Source organism: Nicotiana tabacum, chromosome 20 (assembly GCF_000715075.1).
Source record: "Nicotiana tabacum cultivar K326 chromosome 20, ASM71507v2, whole genome shotgun sequence".
Lineage (NCBI taxonomy): Eukaryota > Viridiplantae > Streptophyta > Magnoliopsida > Solanales > Solanaceae > Nicotiana > Nicotiana tabacum.
The window spans coordinates 72,628,548-72,646,133 of record NC_134099.1 but is presented as its reverse complement, the minus strand read 5'-3'; the positions used below and the strand labels follow the sequence as shown (position 1 = coordinate 72,646,133).

At 35.0% G+C, this 17,586-nt stretch overlaps 2 protein-coding genes across 2 annotated transcripts; one reads left to right on the top strand and one right to left on the bottom strand.

The window, feature by feature from the left end:
- The first annotated feature begins 1,801 nt into the window (after window positions 1-1,801).
- Window positions 1,802-8,274, top strand: LOC107809512 (mitochondrial pyruvate carrier 1). The gene is made up of 4 exons (XM_016634161.2): window positions 1,802-2,151; window positions 2,250-2,304; window positions 6,932-7,067; window positions 7,983-8,274. Exons 1-4 carry the CDS (start codon window positions 2,044-2,046, stop codon window positions 8,020-8,022), a joined length of 339 nt encoding a protein of 112 aa, XP_016489647.1. The 5' UTR covers window positions 1,802-2,043; the 3' UTR covers window positions 8,023-8,274.
- A 4,114-nt stretch (window positions 8,275-12,388) lies between these two features.
- LOC107809513 (adenylate kinase 4-like) lies at window positions 12,389-17,361 on the bottom strand. The gene is made up of 6 exons (XM_016634164.2): window positions 17,159-17,361; window positions 14,106-14,251; window positions 13,866-13,985; window positions 13,585-13,752; window positions 13,258-13,347; window positions 12,389-12,840 (listed from the first exon to the last, which is right to left on the bottom strand). Exons 1-6 carry the CDS (start codon window positions 17,265-17,267, stop codon window positions 12,742-12,744), a joined length of 732 nt encoding a protein of 243 aa, XP_016489650.1. The 5' UTR covers window positions 17,268-17,361; the 3' UTR covers window positions 12,389-12,741.
- Between the last annotated feature and the right edge of the window lie 225 nt (window positions 17,362-17,586).

Here is a 17,586-nt window from a genome sequence, read left to right as displayed (position 1 = left end):
AATATCTTGTAAAATAATTTGAGGAATGAGTAGATAATGATTAGGGTAAATCATGAAAAAACCAATTGTCTTTCTCTTAATTAATTATAGTGAACAAGTAAAAGCGAAAATATATTTTTAGTATAATAGACAAGTAAAAGTGAATGGAGGGAGTAAACTATATCTATCCCCAATAATCATGATACAAATTATTAGACAAAATACCTTATCACCCCTCCCACCCTAAACTTGACACGGATTATTAGTTACAACCTTAAGCTATTCGTGGTCTTAATTACCCCCCTCAACTTGGTCTTTTGAGAGTCAGTACCCTCTGGATGCTGATGTGGCAAAAGGTGTGGGTGCACTCGCTGCCATGTGGGTTTATCTGCATATGTGGCATTTCTTTAAAATAAAAAATATTTTTTCTTTTTAAGTATGTTACTTTGTTCGATAATTTTTTTCGAATACAATTTATAATAATGTACATGCCAGATCATGAATTAGTAACTGCTTCCAATTTCCAAAAAAATATCTCAATTGTGTCGAACTTTCCATTTTTGGAATAGTAGATAAGCTAAGACAAAGAACTTGAACATTGACAATAGAAAGTTGAATACTACCATTCTTTCGCGTTGACTCTTCCGTGGAGTAGCCTAAAGAATCCCCTTGGATAGAACTACATTATTTATGCTAAGAAATTTATTTGGCTAAAAATAATAAAGTTTTAGTTAATTTTTTTTTGAATTTGACCTGAAAATAAAGATTTATATAATTGAAATAAATAGTCAAGGCATCAAAAAAGTTATAAAAATACATAGTTTGAAATTAATTATTTTAGCTATAATCTTTTATATATCTCTAAATTATGGTGCTCTAAATATATATATATATATATATATATATATATATATATATATATATATATATATATTACAGATTTTACCTGAAAAAGTAAAAATATACAGTTGAAATAAATAGTCATTGCATCAAAAGAAAAAAGAAAAAGAGTGTACAATTGCAAGAAATAACTTACTCTATGGATACACTCTTTTTATTTCTTCTTTTGATGCAATGACTATTTATTTCAATTGTGTATTTTTACTTTTTCAGGTAAAATATGAAAAAAGTATATTTTTAGAGAACCATAATTTAGAGCTATATAAAAAATTATAGCCAAAATAATTAATTTCAAACTATGTATTTTTATAACCTTTTAGATGTCTTGATTATTTATTTCAGTTGTATAAATCTTTATTATCATTTCAAATTCAAAAAAAGATTAACTAAAACTTTATTATTTTTAGCCAAATAAAAAAAGTTAACATAAATAATGTAGTTATATCCAAGTTTCATTATAAATTGTATTCGAAAAAAATTATCTAACAAATTAACATACTTAAAAAGGTAAAAATATTTTTTATTTTTCAAAAAAATGCCACATATATAAAAAAAAATTCATGTGGCAGGCGAGTGCATCCACGCTTTTTGCCATATCAGTGTTTAGGAGGGTACTGGCTCTCAAAAGACCAAGTTGAGGGATGGAATTGAGATCACGAATAATTTAAGGCTATAACTAATAATCCGTATCAAGTTTAGGGGGGATGATAAGGTATTTTGCCTAAATTATTATGATTTGACGTAGATATACATAGTAAATATATATGTTTTAACAAACAAAGTCATGCCCTCACGTTTCTCCATCTCCAAGTATATATATACTAATATAGTCAATAATCGGCTCGTTTTATTGCTTGCACGTGTAATGCATGACACAACTGGTAAGCAAATTTCGGATATATGCTTGCCTCGTCAAAAAGATAAACAACTACCTTTTGTTTCTTCCTATTTTTTATCAACTATCAAGGAATCTGGCCGGGTTCTTATTAGTACGTTCTCCTGGATTTCATATTTATATATAGTTGCCTTTGGAGCTAATTTTTGTGTTAACTGTGCAGAAAGAAGGTGGAGATTGACTTTGCTTTTCTATCAACAAGCTAAGTCTCCAACCCAAGATTAATTATTTTTCAACTGATTTTCTCTTTCTTTCTTTCTTTTAATTTGATGAATCACAAAGTGATGGAATCGTTGAGGGCATATTTGAAGAGTCCAATGGGTCCAAAAACAACTCACTTTTGGGGTCCGATGGCCAACTGGGGATTTGTCGTCTCTGTATGTATATATATTATATGCTTAATAGAAGTTACGTTGTTTTAGATATCTCTCAAATATTAATTAATTAATTAATTAATGATTCTGTAATTAATTAGGGAATGATGGATGCAAATAAGTCCCCCGATGCAATATCTGGCAACATGACTGCAGGTGACACCCCCTTTTGATTTATATATTTGTTATGTATGTAAGGGAAATCATGGTCTTCTGCATTTGAGCTAATTAAGATCCCCTTTTGCTTAATGATTTGAATACAAGTATTGAATTGAATTTGATAATAGAACTACTTGATGTGTTTAGTCATCGATATCAACACTTTTTCTGCTAAACTCACTAAAATAGCCTTAAATCTTCATTTCTTCTTTAATTCTGGAGAATATTAGCCGTTGTGATTTCTCAAAAACTTCTGCAAAGGAGATTTCGTTCTCACAACTTAGAATGTACACCACAAAGAGGGAACTGCTATGTGTATTCTTCTATTTTAGCTTAATATTTACTGATATTCCTTAAATATTGTGCTTTCCAATTAAGTTTAAATATTCACTTTTTTTTATGTTTTAAATATAAGCATAACTTGTTATCTCATAAGAAAACAAAATTTACAGTTTTGAGAATAATTAGTTGATTGTACATATTTTTTACAAAATAAGATAAAATTATATTCAAATCTGCTGGAAATGACTGCCACAAATAGTTTAAATCGTATCTCAAAGCAATGACAAGCATATTGTTGGCGAAGAAGGGAAAAGAGGTAGAAGCTAAACGGGGACGTCTTTCTCAATTTAACTTTAATTACTTGAGAACCCAAATCAGTCCTTGTCAAAAAAAGAGATGTCTCATATTCTAATCAAATTATTGATTTTTTGTCTCCCATTTTTTTAGTTCGGAATACTTTTTTTCTGGTAATCAACGCATAAAGAAACAGTCATATGTTCTAAGGTTTTTTGATATTTTTCTCCTTCTTTTTGCCCTAAAATTGCACAAGTTTCCATAAATTATGGTATTAAATTGTTATTAGCATTCTATTTTCCCTCTTTGTTTTGAGTTTTTATGGTAAGAACTAAATAGGCTTAAGACAAATATATTCAATCATTGTAGTAACTAATAAAACACTAAAACAATTCACGTTATTTGTGTAAGTCCCACATTAGTTGTTGAAAAGGTTGATAGCATACATATAAAGTGTACGGATCTCTTAATGATGTAAGGTCTTTTAGAAAAAATCGTGTGGGTTTATACCAAAGCGGACAGTATCACACCATATTAAGAATATCATTAGGCCGTTTTAGCCCAACAACTGGTATTTGAGTACAGGTTCAGAGGAATGAGTATGCCGATAGCAAAATAATGGTGCAGGGGCTCGGTTTGCTTAACTTGGAGACGTACACACCAAAAAAAAAACTTTGCAAGCTTCGGTGGTCATAAATACTCTAACGATATAGGTGGCACATAGTGAATTTCGAAAATTGACATATGAATCATGGTAATAGGCCATGTGGAACTGGTTCAAGAGAGAGACCCTTGGATCACGTGGTAGTGGACCACATGAAACTTAGTTAGAGGGGGAGATTATAAGATGTGCGAACAAAATTTTATATTGATAGCTGAAAAGATTGGGAACCTACATATAAAGTATAGAGATCTCTTAATGGTGTGAGATCTTTTGGGAAAAAATGTACGGGCTTGGCCCAAAGCGAATTATATCATACCCTATTAAAAATATAATTGAGCCGTTTTAGCCCAACAGCTTGACATGATGACAAGAATCAATTTTACCTTGAAGTTGATGGTGCACTATAGTCTTAAAATCCCGCTCATGCATCATTACATAGAATACAAATTAAAAATAGTTTTACAAGGAGAAAGAAGAACGATACAAATAGAGGAAAGAGGAAGTTTAAGGTTGTGTTTGGGAATGGTAATTCTAGATACGAAAGATATTAGGGGTAAAATAGTAAATGATCAAATCAAAAGTGCTTATAAGTATGGGTGTTTAACGGGCTAACCGGGCCGGTTTGGGCCTCCTTTTTTGGACCCGTACGGGTTACGGGTCGGGCCGATTCCGGGTGGGTTCTTAACGGGTTTAATGGGTTCGGGTTCAACCGGGTAAAAGCTAAACCGTACGGGTTACGGGTTGAGAGGGTCGGGCCGGGCCGGGTTTAGTGTAATTTTAATTTTTTTTTTTGAAATTTTGTATAAATATTGTAATAAGTGCAATAAGTGCATTACAAAGTACTAACATAAAGAATACAAGGAAGATGGGAAAAAATGCACTTATTGCAAGTGCTACTTTTATTTCTTAATTCAAATTTCAAAGTTTCAAACTTACAAATTGAAAGGTTTACATTTTTTTCAACAAGTAAAATAGTAAATTCAAAGGTTTTGCATTGCCTTAGTAAGTTCATCATAATCAATATGAACCGATTGACCTTCTTCTGGAGTGTTAAATTCGGATGGGTTTCCATGTGTTAATATATCTCCAAGTTCCTCGTCTTCTGGGCTATCAACATCTTCACGTCCTTGATTTCTTCGTTCCGATCTAATCCAATCTCTGAAACATACTAAAACTTCCAAAGCATTGCTTCCCAATGAGTGGCGGGTGTCTCCAAGTTGTTGTCTTGCTTGGCTAAATGCACTCTCCGATGCAACAGTAGAAATTGGTACATTCAGCACGTCCCGAGCCATAGCGAAAAGAACAGGAAATTGCTTTCCATTCTCATGCCACCATCCCAACGGTGAAAATTCCTTTGTGCGAGGCTCTTTTTGCTTCTGCAAGTAGAATTGAAGTTCATCAATGTTCATGCTACTGGTTTGAGTGTTAGAAAATGTAGAAAAAATATTAAAACTATCAAGGTCTTCTTCATCATCCACAGTAGCAGAAGTGGTACAATGCATAGTTGGATTAACATTGCCTACATTAAGAGCAGCATCATCAATTACATTTGCATAATAATTATATAATTGTTGTAAATATTCATTTAGCTTGTTCATACAAGTATATAAATCTGGGGTTTCAGTTGGTCCAATCTCCATATAAGTATATAAAGCATTCATTAATTGGTGACAATCAGACATCTTAATAGAAGGATTTAAAACAGCACCAATTAAGTAAATCGGAGGAATTGGAAAGAAATATTTTTGGAGAAGGTTAGTTTTGTAAATTGAAAAAGGGTTAAAAATTTAAAAAAAAAAAAAAAGGCTATTTGAGCAATTTTTCCGTTGTCCAACGGACCAAAACATGGTCTGACCGTTGCCAACGGTCTGTTGGACCCACAAGTCAGAAAAATTAAAAAAAAAATAGCCGTTTTGAACCGGGCCGGGCCGGTTAACCCGGTAAGAGTTACTGTTCACTCTATCGGGTTCAACAGGTTCCGGTTACCCGTTTGGGCCAGATGAACCGCGCAAACCCCCCAAACCCCCTACCCAGCCCAGCCCAGCCCCCCTATTACCGGTCCGGGCCGATTCCGAGTTATACCGGTCTGGGCCGGTCCGGAACCGGTCCAACCGAGCCCGTTTAACACCCTTACTTATAAGTTTATAAGTACTTTTTATAATTACCGAACTCATAAGATAAAGGCAAAATGACCTCCTGGCCACTTAAACTTGCACCCAATTGTCAACTCGATAGCCAAACTTACAATTTTCCAATTTGAACACCTAAATTTGATGGAATGAATATTAATAAATACATCCAACCAAATGTGTATATTAATTGCGTAACATGTCAAACACCTCATATGCTAGACCATTTATTGCTTACATGTGTTATTTGTGGGTACTACTTTTAAAATTAATTTATCAAAATTTCATTTTATTTTTTACTTTCTTCTCCACCTCTTCCCTCCCCCTCCCCCAAACCAGTAAAAGAAGATATTGTCGAGAAAGCCTCCGACCAAACCCCAAATCCAAGAAATTAGTCAGCTTCCTTCATTCATTTTCTACTTCTCTTTTTATTTCTGTTAAATTCAATTAGGGATAGAATTTTTGAGTTTTGACCACCAGAAAACTCCAATGGCCGCCCCCTCCACTTCACCAACGACCAACCACATGGACCACCACAAAACTACACCAAAATGCTCCCCCATCGTTGATTTTCTTCTTGAATTCCAAAGTTGATTTTTGTTTTGTTTTTGCCTAATTCAAAAATTGGCATGCAAATTTTGAATTCTTAATATCCCTCTCAACTATACCCTTGACTTTCAGTGGAAGCAGGGTGCTTGTGACAGTAAAAATATTGGGTTTGATTTGGAAGTGAGAGGAAGAAAATGGATGTACTAGTTGGGGGTTGGCGGACAGAGGAAGAAGGGGAAAACGGTGTATTGGTAAAGAAAGGGATGGGATTGGGGCCTTTTTTCATTTATTATTTTTTTCCTGATTTTAGAAAAATTTTAATCCAAAATTACTGCACTCACGCGCGCTAATTATGTGAGTTGCATGCACTTTGTCCATGTCACATGTATCCTTGCCACGTAAGCATAGTCGATGATCAAAGATGTTTATTGTTTATATATGTGCGAGTTCAAACTTTGGAATGACAATCAGGTATAAGTTTAAGTGGTCAGAAGGTCATTTTGCCTAAGATAAAAAGTGTTTATAAGCTGATTTGACCATCATAAGTTTGTCCACCCCTCTAAATCCTAAATTTACCTCTATTCGAGAGACAGAACTTTTCTGTAAATCGTGCTTTTGTTTCTACATGAATGATTACCTCAACTTCAAAAAATTTACATTTCTATATTTTGAAATTTTGACCTAGCCTTTGTCTATTTGGCTGCAGTGTTATGTGTGTTCTCAATGTTGTGTATGAGATTTGCATGGATGGTGAGGCCTCGGAATCATATGCTGCTAGCTTGTCATGCTGCAAATGAGTCTGTGCAACTCTACCAACTTTCCCGTTGGCTAAGGCATCAATGGTATGTACCACCTAGCAGTGGCAAACGGGCGGGTCGGATCTAAATAGGGTAATGAAAAAACTGATTAATTATATTTAATACGGATAAAAAACGGATTAACCGGCGGATAATATGGGTTACCCATATTTTGTATATGATCACTTTTGGGAGAATATGAGTCGGGTCGAAACGGCGGATAATACTTCTTGTATATTATCACTTTTGGGAGAATTCTTAGTCTCCCTAACCTGAGAAACCCCTAATTTGAAGCTTTACAAATGTAAAAGTTAGATTCATTGGTTATTCATTTTCTAAATGGATAATATGGTTCTTATCCATATTTGATCCGTTTTTAAGAAGTTCATTATCCAACCCATTTTTTAGTGGATAATATGAGTGGTTAACTATTTTCTTTGAACCATTTTGCCACCCCCAGTACCACCACTGCATAGGTTGAATATTACATCGTGTCTAACCACAATACACTGATAGCTTAAAAAGTATTGAAGTAATAATCTAAAAAATTAGGCAAATAAATTTTAAGAACATGTTAAATTGCAATGACTGCGTAAAAATTCATTTATTTCCAGTAGAAATATTAAATCCTATTACATCATCACGTGCTATAGGTTAGATAACGCCCTTCAAAGTATTCCAAATATTGATTTTGGGAGAAAGAAAAGAAATGTTTAGGACTGCTGGGAAAATCATTTAATTTCACCCCCCTTTTGTTTTTCAAAAAGTGAAAATAATTATTATTATTTGGTTAAAGCCTTTGACTCTTGAAATCATCTTCTTCTTCTTCTCTTTCACTTTGCATCACTTGGAACTTAAAAGAAAAAGAGAGTTTTAGCCCTTGAACTTTTCTCTTCTATTTTAGTTTCTTTTTCTGTAGCGAAAATCTGATGATTTTTTGTGTTATGGAATTATCTGTAGGAACCTACAGCAGAAGGAAACCGTTGCAGCTACTGACTAACTTAGTACTTCTCAAAAAAAATAAAAAACTCCGTAGTTTCCACTTTCCACAAGTTTAGTTATTTACCAAAGAAAATGTAAGCATAATTAAAAAGAACCCTTTTAAGGGTAGTTTGGTAGGATGTATTAGGGAAAATAATAAATATATTAGCTTTGGTATTATTAATCTCTTGTTTGGTAGTATTTTTCAATCTATGTAAACTAATACATGTTTTAATTATACAACATATTTAGTATTATTCTTATACATAGCAAACCATAGTATTAGCAATACCAAAACTATAAAGACAGAAGTGCCCTTTCAAAATATTTTTGCAACAAATATATATACATTTTTTGGAAATAAAGAAAAACTTTTTGGATTTATATATATATATATATATATATATATATATATATATATATATATATATATATATATATATATATATATATATATATATATATATATATATATAATCTTAAATATAACATAACTAATCTTAACATTACTTATCCTAACACTAGCTACTAATATACATTATTCAGTATTATTCTTATACACTCTACCAAACGACTCCTTAGAGGTGGACCGTCCATTCGTAACGTAAAAATAGCACGGGGCACCCTATTTGGTCCTTCCCCCCCCCCCCAATTTAATCTATACCCACCTTTTTAAAAAAAATTTAATTTGTACCCACTTTTTAAATAACTTCAGACCTCTTTCTCCTCCTTCGTTTTCTTCTCCTCCTCCTCCTCCTTCTTCTTCTTCTTCTTCGGGTGACAATGATTTTATATGGTGATTGTGAACATATCAATAATTTCATATGGTGGTTGTGAACATATTTTAATGTAGTTTATGATGTTTTAAAATGGTGAGCCGTGATGACGCTTTATTTTTTTACTATTGTTTAAGGTTTCTTCTTCTTCTTTTTGTTAATTGCGAAATGGGTTCATTAGGTTTATTATTTTTTTTTTGACAAATTGATGATTGAGGTTTGTTCCTGATGATTTTTGGAGGTTATGTTTCAAATTTGAGCTCATTTGGAGTAGATTTAGGTATTAAATCGTATATTGGATTGTTATAATTCGAAGAACAAATTTTTGTTTCTAAGCAATTTGCACTTCAGGCCTATTTGGCCTTAAATGCATAAAAACGTTGGTTGCACTTCAGACCTTCTGGCTTTAAGTGCATCTGAAGTGAAATATTTCACTACAGACTTATTGGCCTTAAGTGTAGCAAAACGTTTGTTGCACTTCCGACCTTTTGGCCTTAAGTGCATCTGAAGTGCAATTTTTCACTTCAGACTAATTTTTTTTTAACTTCAGGCTCGATAGGTCTGAAGTTAATCGTAAAGTGGGTACGCTTACAAACTTTTTTTGCAAAGTAGGTGTAGGTTCAATGTGACTCCAAACTCGGGTATTGATGCAAAAGCCCCATTCGTAACGGGACATCATTATTTAAAACATCCTCAGCTATTTGAGAGATTGTTTAGTGTATATTACAGAGTTAAGAAAACCAAATTCCAAGTGAAACTCTTTCATATGTGTTTCAATTAGTTAATACCCTTAAACTTCCTTTAATTAGCAAAAAAAATAATGAGTTAATACCCTTAAACCTTCTTTTAACTATCAACTTCTCGCAAGTTACCTATTTAAATTGTGTCCCTAAAACCCCTCGAACTATTTTTCCCTTTATATTAAAACTCTTTCGTTGCTTACCTAGTATAATACGTGTAGTAACTTGCCGAAGAGCGCGTGAAGATTGAAAAAAACCAACAAAATGACCAACCTGACAGTGTGTAATGGCTAATTAGCCTTACACTTTTTAAAAATTTATTCATTTTTATTTTCTCTGCATTTGCTTCATTTTTTCACATTTCTTTTTCATTTTCACATTTTTTCTTTCATTTTTTCACCTTCCTTCCTCATTTTTTACCTTTCCTCTTCAGTTATCTATATGGGTTTTCTCTAGAAAAATTTCACCTCTTGTTCCTCTAGAATTATTTATTCTTTTTCTTATTTTAGTCTTACTGAGTCATACCATGAAAGTGTGGCGAGGGTGAGGATGACAGTGTCCGTATCCGACAACCAGTTCGGATTCATGTCGGGTCGTTCAACTACAGAAGCTATACAACTTGTTAGGAGGTTGGTGGAATTGTACAGAGAAAGAAAGAAGGATCTGCACATGGTGTTTATTGATCTAGAGAAAGCGTATGACAAGGTTCTTAGAGAAGTTCTCTGGAGATGCTTGGAGGCAAAAGGTGTGTCGGTTCCCTATATTATGGCGATTAAGGACATGTATGATGGGGCTAAGACTCGGGTTAGGACAGTAGGAGGCGACTCTGAGCATGTTCTGGTTGTAATGGGGTTACACCAAGGTTCTGCACTCAATCCGTTCTTATTCGCCCTGGTGATAGACGCCATATTCATGAGGAGGTGCCATGGTGCATGCTATTCGCTGATGACATAGTTCTGATTGATGAGTCGCGAGCCGGTATTAACGAGAGGTTGGAGGCTTGAAGACATGCTCTTGAGTCTAAGGGCTTCAAGCTGAGCAGGACGAAGACGGAATACCTAGAGTGAAAGTTCAGCGCTGAGCCGGGGGAAGTGGACGTGGATGTAAGGCTTGAATCACAGGTCATCCCAAGTAGAAGTAGCTTCAAGCACCTTGGGTCGGTTATCCAGGGGGAGGGGAGATCGACGAGGATATCACACACCGTATTGGGGTAGGATGGATGAAATGGATGTTAGCATCTGGAGTCATGTGCGACAAGAGAGTGACACCGACACTCAAAGGTAAGTTCTATAAAGCGGTGGTCAGACCGGCCATGATGTATGGGGCTGAGTATTGGCTTGTTAAGAACTCACATATCCGGAAGATGAAAGTAGCAGAAATGAGGATGTTGAGGTGGATGTGCGGGCACACCAGGATGGATACGATTAGGAATGATATTATTTGGGAGAAGGTGCACATGGCTCCCATTGATGACAAGATGCGGGAAGCGAGGCTCAGATGTTTCGGGCATGTTCATAGGAGAAGCCCATATGCTCCAGTAAGGAGGTGTGGGCGGCTGGTTGTGGAGGGCACGAGAAGAAGTAGAGGGCGGCCTAAGAAGTATTGGGGAGAGATGATCAGGCAGGATATGGCGAGACTTCAGATTTCCGAGGACATGACACTTAATAGGAAGATGTGGAGGTCGAGTATTAGGGTTGTAGGTTAGGAGGTAGTTGAGTCTTACCTTACTTCGTACCTTGTGAGACTAGTCTGGTATGGTTTTTTGTCTAATATAGCTAGTGGCAATGTTGTGTCTTACTATTTCGCTTTTCAGTGCATGACCTATTTACTATCTATCGCTTTTGCTTTGCATCTTTCTTATGGATTTCATGTTGTTCCTATTTTTCTGTGGTGATACTGATATTGTCTCCTTTTGTCTTTTTGTTTTCTTGAGTCGAGGGTCTTTTCAGAAACAGTCTCTCTACTCCTTCGGGGTAGGGGTAAATTCTACGTACACACTACCCTCCCCAGACCCCACTAGTAGGATTTTAATGGGTTGTTGTTGTTGTTGTTTCTTATTTTAGTCTTATTTCATTTCTTACCCATATTATAGAAATAATACCCACTTAAATCTTCTTATTAAAATCCAACACTTTATAGAGAATAAAGTTGAATCCAACATTATATGCTTTCATTTTTTGCTGCCAAGTGAATATAAACAAGGACTTATTCAGCTTAAATCTAGCATACAACACAATCACAATTAAAGCTAAAATAATACATTTATATTAGAACCTACTTTAGCCAAAAATGCCTACAATTAATCAATCATCCGAGAGTAATACACCACGAGTAAGCTAGCTACATCAAAAACTTAGTACAAACCATAAGTTGATACAATTATACAGACACATTTCTAAGAATTCAATAGTGGGGTTTTAATATATAGGGAAACATAGTTGAAGGGGGGGCTTTAGGGACATCTGATAGTTTTAGGGGATTTTAAACTAAGTTAAATAGTGACATGTAATGCCACATGGTACATTTTTAGTTAATTAGGAGCGTGTATCAGACACACCTCTAAGAATTCAATCGAGGGCTTTTAATTTGAAGGTGAATATAGTTCAAGGGGTTTTGGGAACTCCCTATAGTTTAAGTAGATAAATCACAAAAAGTTAATAGTTAAAAGGGGGTTTTAGGATATTAACTCAAAAATAAATCAAACAGTCTTTATCTGAATTGCACGTTAGACTATTAAATCAGACAGTGCAACGACATGAAGAGAGTTTACTGTAAATACTTCAACATTGAAAAATGAAAAAAAAAATCAAAGCAGGTCAATAGAGTGCTGCTTATGAAAATGCTACTTTCGCATCATAACTCGTGAAACTTGATCATGAAAGCAATCTTATTAATGTGGCATGCCTGCATGCGTTAAATATCCAAACATGTCCAGAAACCCAGCAATTATCTGGCAATCACCCCCGAAAAGGTGGTGGGGCTCCTACTTTGTATCTTTTATTCTCCTTTGCAGCAAAATAAAGGCCTCCTAATCTTGGTACAACACATTAGTAGGTAACAAAAAGCCTCCTAGTCTATCAATGTGCAGAAAGAAATAAACTCACCAACATTAAGGTGACTCAGCCTCTAGAGATGTTTGTCAGTAAATCAAAACTTCAGAGTTCCAGTTTTCAGATCTTCGAGATGAAAGAAAGAAAAGCAGAGAGGTTAAAGCATCCTTCGTCATGAGAGGGCTTTCTTCACTTCACTTGTGACCGTCTGAGGTGGTTCCTCTGCAGGAAGGTTCACTACCATATTCTTTTTCGCATAGTAGTCAATTACCTGCACATCAAAACCAAAATATTTTGTTTACAACTCTGCGCAAAGGAAATCATAAGACGGGACCCCACTTTTGAACAACAAAAATGGAACCTCACTTAAAATTGGATTGCCAAAAGTTATTTCTTGTGGAACCAAAACAAGCTAATAAATTTATGAAACAACTACGTCACTACAAATAATCTAAGTTTTGATGTGAAAAGTCTAGCCTAAATTGCAGCATGAAAAATCACTCTTGACAATAATAACATCAATGTGATTAAGTTTGCCAAACAGATTGTAAATCAAGTCCACTGCCAAATACAATTGTTGGTCTGGCAGATGCTTTTCCAAACAAGATCTTAGTCAGTACAGTTCAATTCCAAGATAAGTTTGAGATCAACTCTAAACCAAAGCAACTAGAGCTAAAAAGAAGTATACCGGTTCGGTTTGCCTATGGAAGGATTCCAGCCTTGACTTAAGAACAGCAGCGGTGTCATCTTTGCGTTGTATCAAAGGCTCTCCAGTGACCTTCATGAAGACAAACCAATTGACTTAGCCTCAGGCCTAAGAGAAATACCCCTAATAGACAGTTGTGAAGGTAAATATTTCCATTAGAAATTAAAGTTGCATGACAGGCAATTAAAACTAGTAATTAGTAAAAGAGCCTAAATTGTTTATAGTGTAGATATCATGCCATGAACAATTTGAAGGGAGGGGATTGTACTATCGTTACAAGAAAACAGAGAATTCATGGTATAAGCTTACATCATCGATCCCAGGAACTTTAGGGGGTGCAAACTTTGTATGGTAGCTCCTGCCACTAGCTGGGTGGATCCAACGCCCGGTAATTCTCTCCTCCAAAATAGCATCATCAATTGCAAAATTAAGAACTTTATCAACTTTAGTCCCCCGATTTTGAAACATCTCATCAAACTGTATGAATATAGAAAGGCATGAATCTGGAGATCTCATAGGAACAATACTAACACAATAATCATAAAGCCAATAAAATTACATATTTTCAGGTGCCTAAGGAGATAGGAGACCTTTTCTGCTTGCACCACAGTCCTTGGAAATCCATCAAGAATGTATCCTTTTTGACACGAAGGTTTCTTCAATGCTTCATCTATTATCCCAACAACCAAGTCATCAGAAACAAGTTCTCCCTGAAATAAAAAGAGCAAAACAATATTAAAATGAAAAAGAAAACCAAGTGGTCAGAATATTTTACGATTGAAGTAGGAAGAGAATTGTAATTAATTAACCAAAAAAAGAACCAGTTTGACCTTATCCATGGCCTCCTTTGCCTTAATTCCCAGAGGCGTTTTGGCAGCGACAGCAGCTCTCAGCATATCACCCGTGGCTAAATGACATAAGCAGTACTCATCCTTGATAACTGGAGATTGAGTACCTTTCCCAGATCCAGGTGGGCCTGCAGAATACGTCTATTTAGAAAACTCAACAACTACAATATTACAGAGGAAAGCTACTTAAGTGTTTTAATGTTCCAAGAATATAGCAAACTAGCAGAGAACCATTGCACATTTACAAAGCAGTCCATATAAGCATGCCAATGCAACAACTACAATATTGAAATGAAAGCAACTCTGCCTTTTATGTCTCAAAGGCCAAAGCTAAGCAACTCCGTTTTTATATCTCAAAGGCCAACGCTATAGCAAACTAAGCTGAATTAATTTTAAGTCCATGGATGAAATCATTTCTCCAGGAATCCTAAAGCCAATGGAGAAAAAACACAATTGCTATGAATTAACGAATTGTCAAATAGAAAGGAAAATAAAAGGAGAGAACACCTCAAAAAGTTTTGAAGAAATTAGCTCCACACCTAAATTCATCTTATCAAAAATCCTCAAGCGGGCAAGATTCCTCAACTAGGCAAGGTGTAACCCATCTGGAGAGTACTTAAGTTAGACCAGTTATAGATCACGACTTGATGATAAGAAAGGAATACAAACTCCTGTAATAGAAAACTTGCAGTTTTCAAATTTAGCAATATCAATCACTTAGACATCTAACCCCTTTTGAGCTTTAAGAAAAAATCTTGGAGAACAAAAATATGGTCAAGAGTCCTGAGCAACATGAGAACATGAGAAGTGACTTGTTTGTCACCACTCCGGTTGAAGCACGTGGCACCAATTGAAAAGCTCTTGCCTCCACTTTAACAAGTGGCAGGAGTCGAAAGAAGTTCATCCCAACACAGTTTTGGGTTGCACGTGAGTGAGTTAGCATCTCCACACTTTCAAAGAGCTTTCAGCGAAGGAAAATGATTATGGCAAATAAAACAGTTTTCGTATTGACAAATTGCAATCCAAAGAGTTTATAATGAGCTTTAAGAGAGAATAATACTGCTACTTCCTGCTAGTAATACCAAAAGTCAAACTAGACAAAAAGCAAACACTTTCATGGGCTTTCATCAACAAAGATTAGTGTTAATGCAAAGACGTAAGTAAAGTTACATTTTTTGGCTCTAGGATGGCAAGAAGAGCTGCAGTGGATGGTGACTAATTGCACAGCGGAAACTGCCGATGCTCATATTCTCAGAATGGCTATAGCTGGTAGTGTGTATCATCTTTGGAAAGAAAGAAACATGAGACTTTTCCAGGAAAGAGTAGGAGCACTGAGCTTATTATCAAAACTATTATCCAGGAGATCTTCAATAGGGGACATTCAATGCCCAAGTTAGAGTTGACGTTGCAAACCCTGAACTTTTATCCTGTTTAGTGTGTGAGCCAGGGTCTGAAGCTTAGATGTTACTGAGTTGTGTTCTACTCAAAATGTGTGTTGTAGTGCTGCAGTTTTTTTTCGTTGTAATACTTCCAGTTGATTAATAAAATTTGTTTTATTTACCCCCAAAAAAAAGGATACAATTTAACATTTTATCAAACTGAAAATTAGTTGAGTCAACCAAAGACCCTTGGTTTAAAAAGGATAATATAAGTAAGGGAAAGAAATATGTTTGAGCAAGCAAACAGAGCATATATAAATTTCATCTCAATCAAATGAGATAGAGATATCAAAATTCTTTATTTTCAATCTTCCCAATCTACATCACAACAAAATATGTGCCACTTTCAATTGTCAAGATCCTCAAGTCATATTTTTGCATCAAAATAAGGCAAAAATAAGGCAAATTTTACTTTTTTCTTTATCCCCTCCTCGAAGCCAATTTCATGCAATATCGGGAAAGGATGGAGCATGTCTTCTATTCAAGTCTTCTTGCATCAAAATAAGGCAAATCTTACCATCTTCTTACTCAGTTCTTCTTTTTCATGATTGATGATACTCTTTGGCACCTTTGAGCATCATATTATTTTTCCTGACATTTCTTTTTCCTTTTTCTTTTTTTCAACAAGAGGTAAAGACTCCTGATATTCTGGCTAGTTTCTTTATCTTTCCTAACCATCTCAACCACATATCTGTAAACAATCCCCCAAAATTTTCATCATTAATCCATGTACTTGTTTTCAAAAAACAAATAACATAATTCTTTTGCAGATGCACAGTGAGCAACTTCTTCCACCTTATGATTCAGGAATTCTTCTTTCAATCTCACCAAATAATCATTTTTAGTCTTCACTTCCTCACTCAACAAAGTTTGATCCAATATCCCTATACCTAACCAGACATCTTCTTCAGATCCTTTTTGCTTATTTTTTAAATTGAAGGACTTAAGAAGCTCACACTCTCAATGAAGTCCACAGTTCCAAATTCCACGAAGGACTTGTTTTCAAACCCAATCAAGAAACCAGCTCAGTATTAACTAACCCAATTTTCCATGTGAGTCTGTTGATTCAATTAGATTAGGGGGCAACTAAGAGTTCAGATCTCGTGAGATCAGCTTAACATAACCTATGAAAATCTTACACATAAGCATTAAAACAAAATCTAAAAGCAAAACAAAAAGTGGAGGTTCCCTTGCTACTTGTAAAAAGTACATAAATCATCGATTTCCCAGAAATTTCATCTCCTTTCAAGAAATCACCCCCAACTCAAACAAAACAAGCTTCCAGAAAGAAAATCTTAAAACGAAATGCACAAAGAATAAACTACTCCATTAGAAGTACAACAACAACGACGCCTCCATAAGCAGTGGCGCGCATTAAATCCTTTACACCCGTTTCTCCCCATTTCTTTTTTCAGAGATCCTCCAGAAAAAGAAAATTAACAAATTTCGATGCAGGAAAATGGCTAAAGTCTGGATCTGACAGGGAAACGTATGAAATACTCAAAAGAAACAATTTTGAGTCTAAACAAATGCAGAGATAAAAAAAAAACAGAGCAGAGATGAATATAGTAATAAAGGGAGGTAAGTATTAAATACCGATGAGAATAAGACGTTTGTCGGGCTTAGAGGAGCACCGCATGCGGCGGAGGATCTCCGTCGTGATGCTCTCCGATGGAACATCCTCCAAGTTCACTGAATTCGACATAATTCTACTTCCAAACCTTTCTTTGTCGCAATGGATTTGTCAAGAGAAAGAGAGATGTTGCCTATTAGAACTGTTTAATGCTACTCATAAAGGTTAGTTAAGAGTGATATTTATAAATTCAAACATAAATATGAACAATATTTGCGGTATTTATTTACTCGTATAACTAATCGGATTTCTATTACTACTGATATTGGTAGAAGTGGTAATGATTGTGATTACCTAACTATTACAAGTCATTTGATAGATGAGGAATGTATAATGCAAAAACGCATAATTGCATATAGAATAATTAATTCGCGTCACACAGGTAAGTTTA

What these genes read in the sequence shown, in the direction of transcription:
- LOC107809512 (XM_016634161.2), top strand. Translation starts at nt 2,044, where the DNA reads ATGAATCACAAAGTGATGGAATCGTTGAGGGCATATTTGAAGAGTCCA. An exon ending in ACTGGGGATTTGTCGTCTCT is followed by an intron (nt 2,152 to 2,249) that starts GTATGTATATAT and finishes GTAATTAATTAG; the next exon opens with GGAATGATGGATGCAAATAA. An exon ending in ATCTGGCAACATGACTGCAG is followed by an intron (nt 2,305 to 6,931) that starts GTGACACCCCCT and finishes ATTTGGCTGCAG; the next exon opens with TGTTATGTGTGTTCTCAATG.
- LOC107809513 (XM_016634164.2), bottom strand. Translation starts at nt 17,267, where the DNA reads ATGTCGAATTCAGTGAACTTGGAGGATGTTCCATCGGAGAGCATCACG. An exon ending in CAAAGGAGGCCATGGATAAG is followed by an intron (nt 13,986 to 14,105) that starts GTCAAACTGGTT and finishes TTTTTATTTCAG; the next exon opens with GGAGAACTTGTTTCTGATGA. An exon ending in TCCATAGGCAAACCGAACCG is followed by an intron (nt 12,841 to 13,257) that starts GTATACTTCTTT and finishes TTTGATGTGCAG; the next exon opens with GTAATTGACTACTATGCGAA.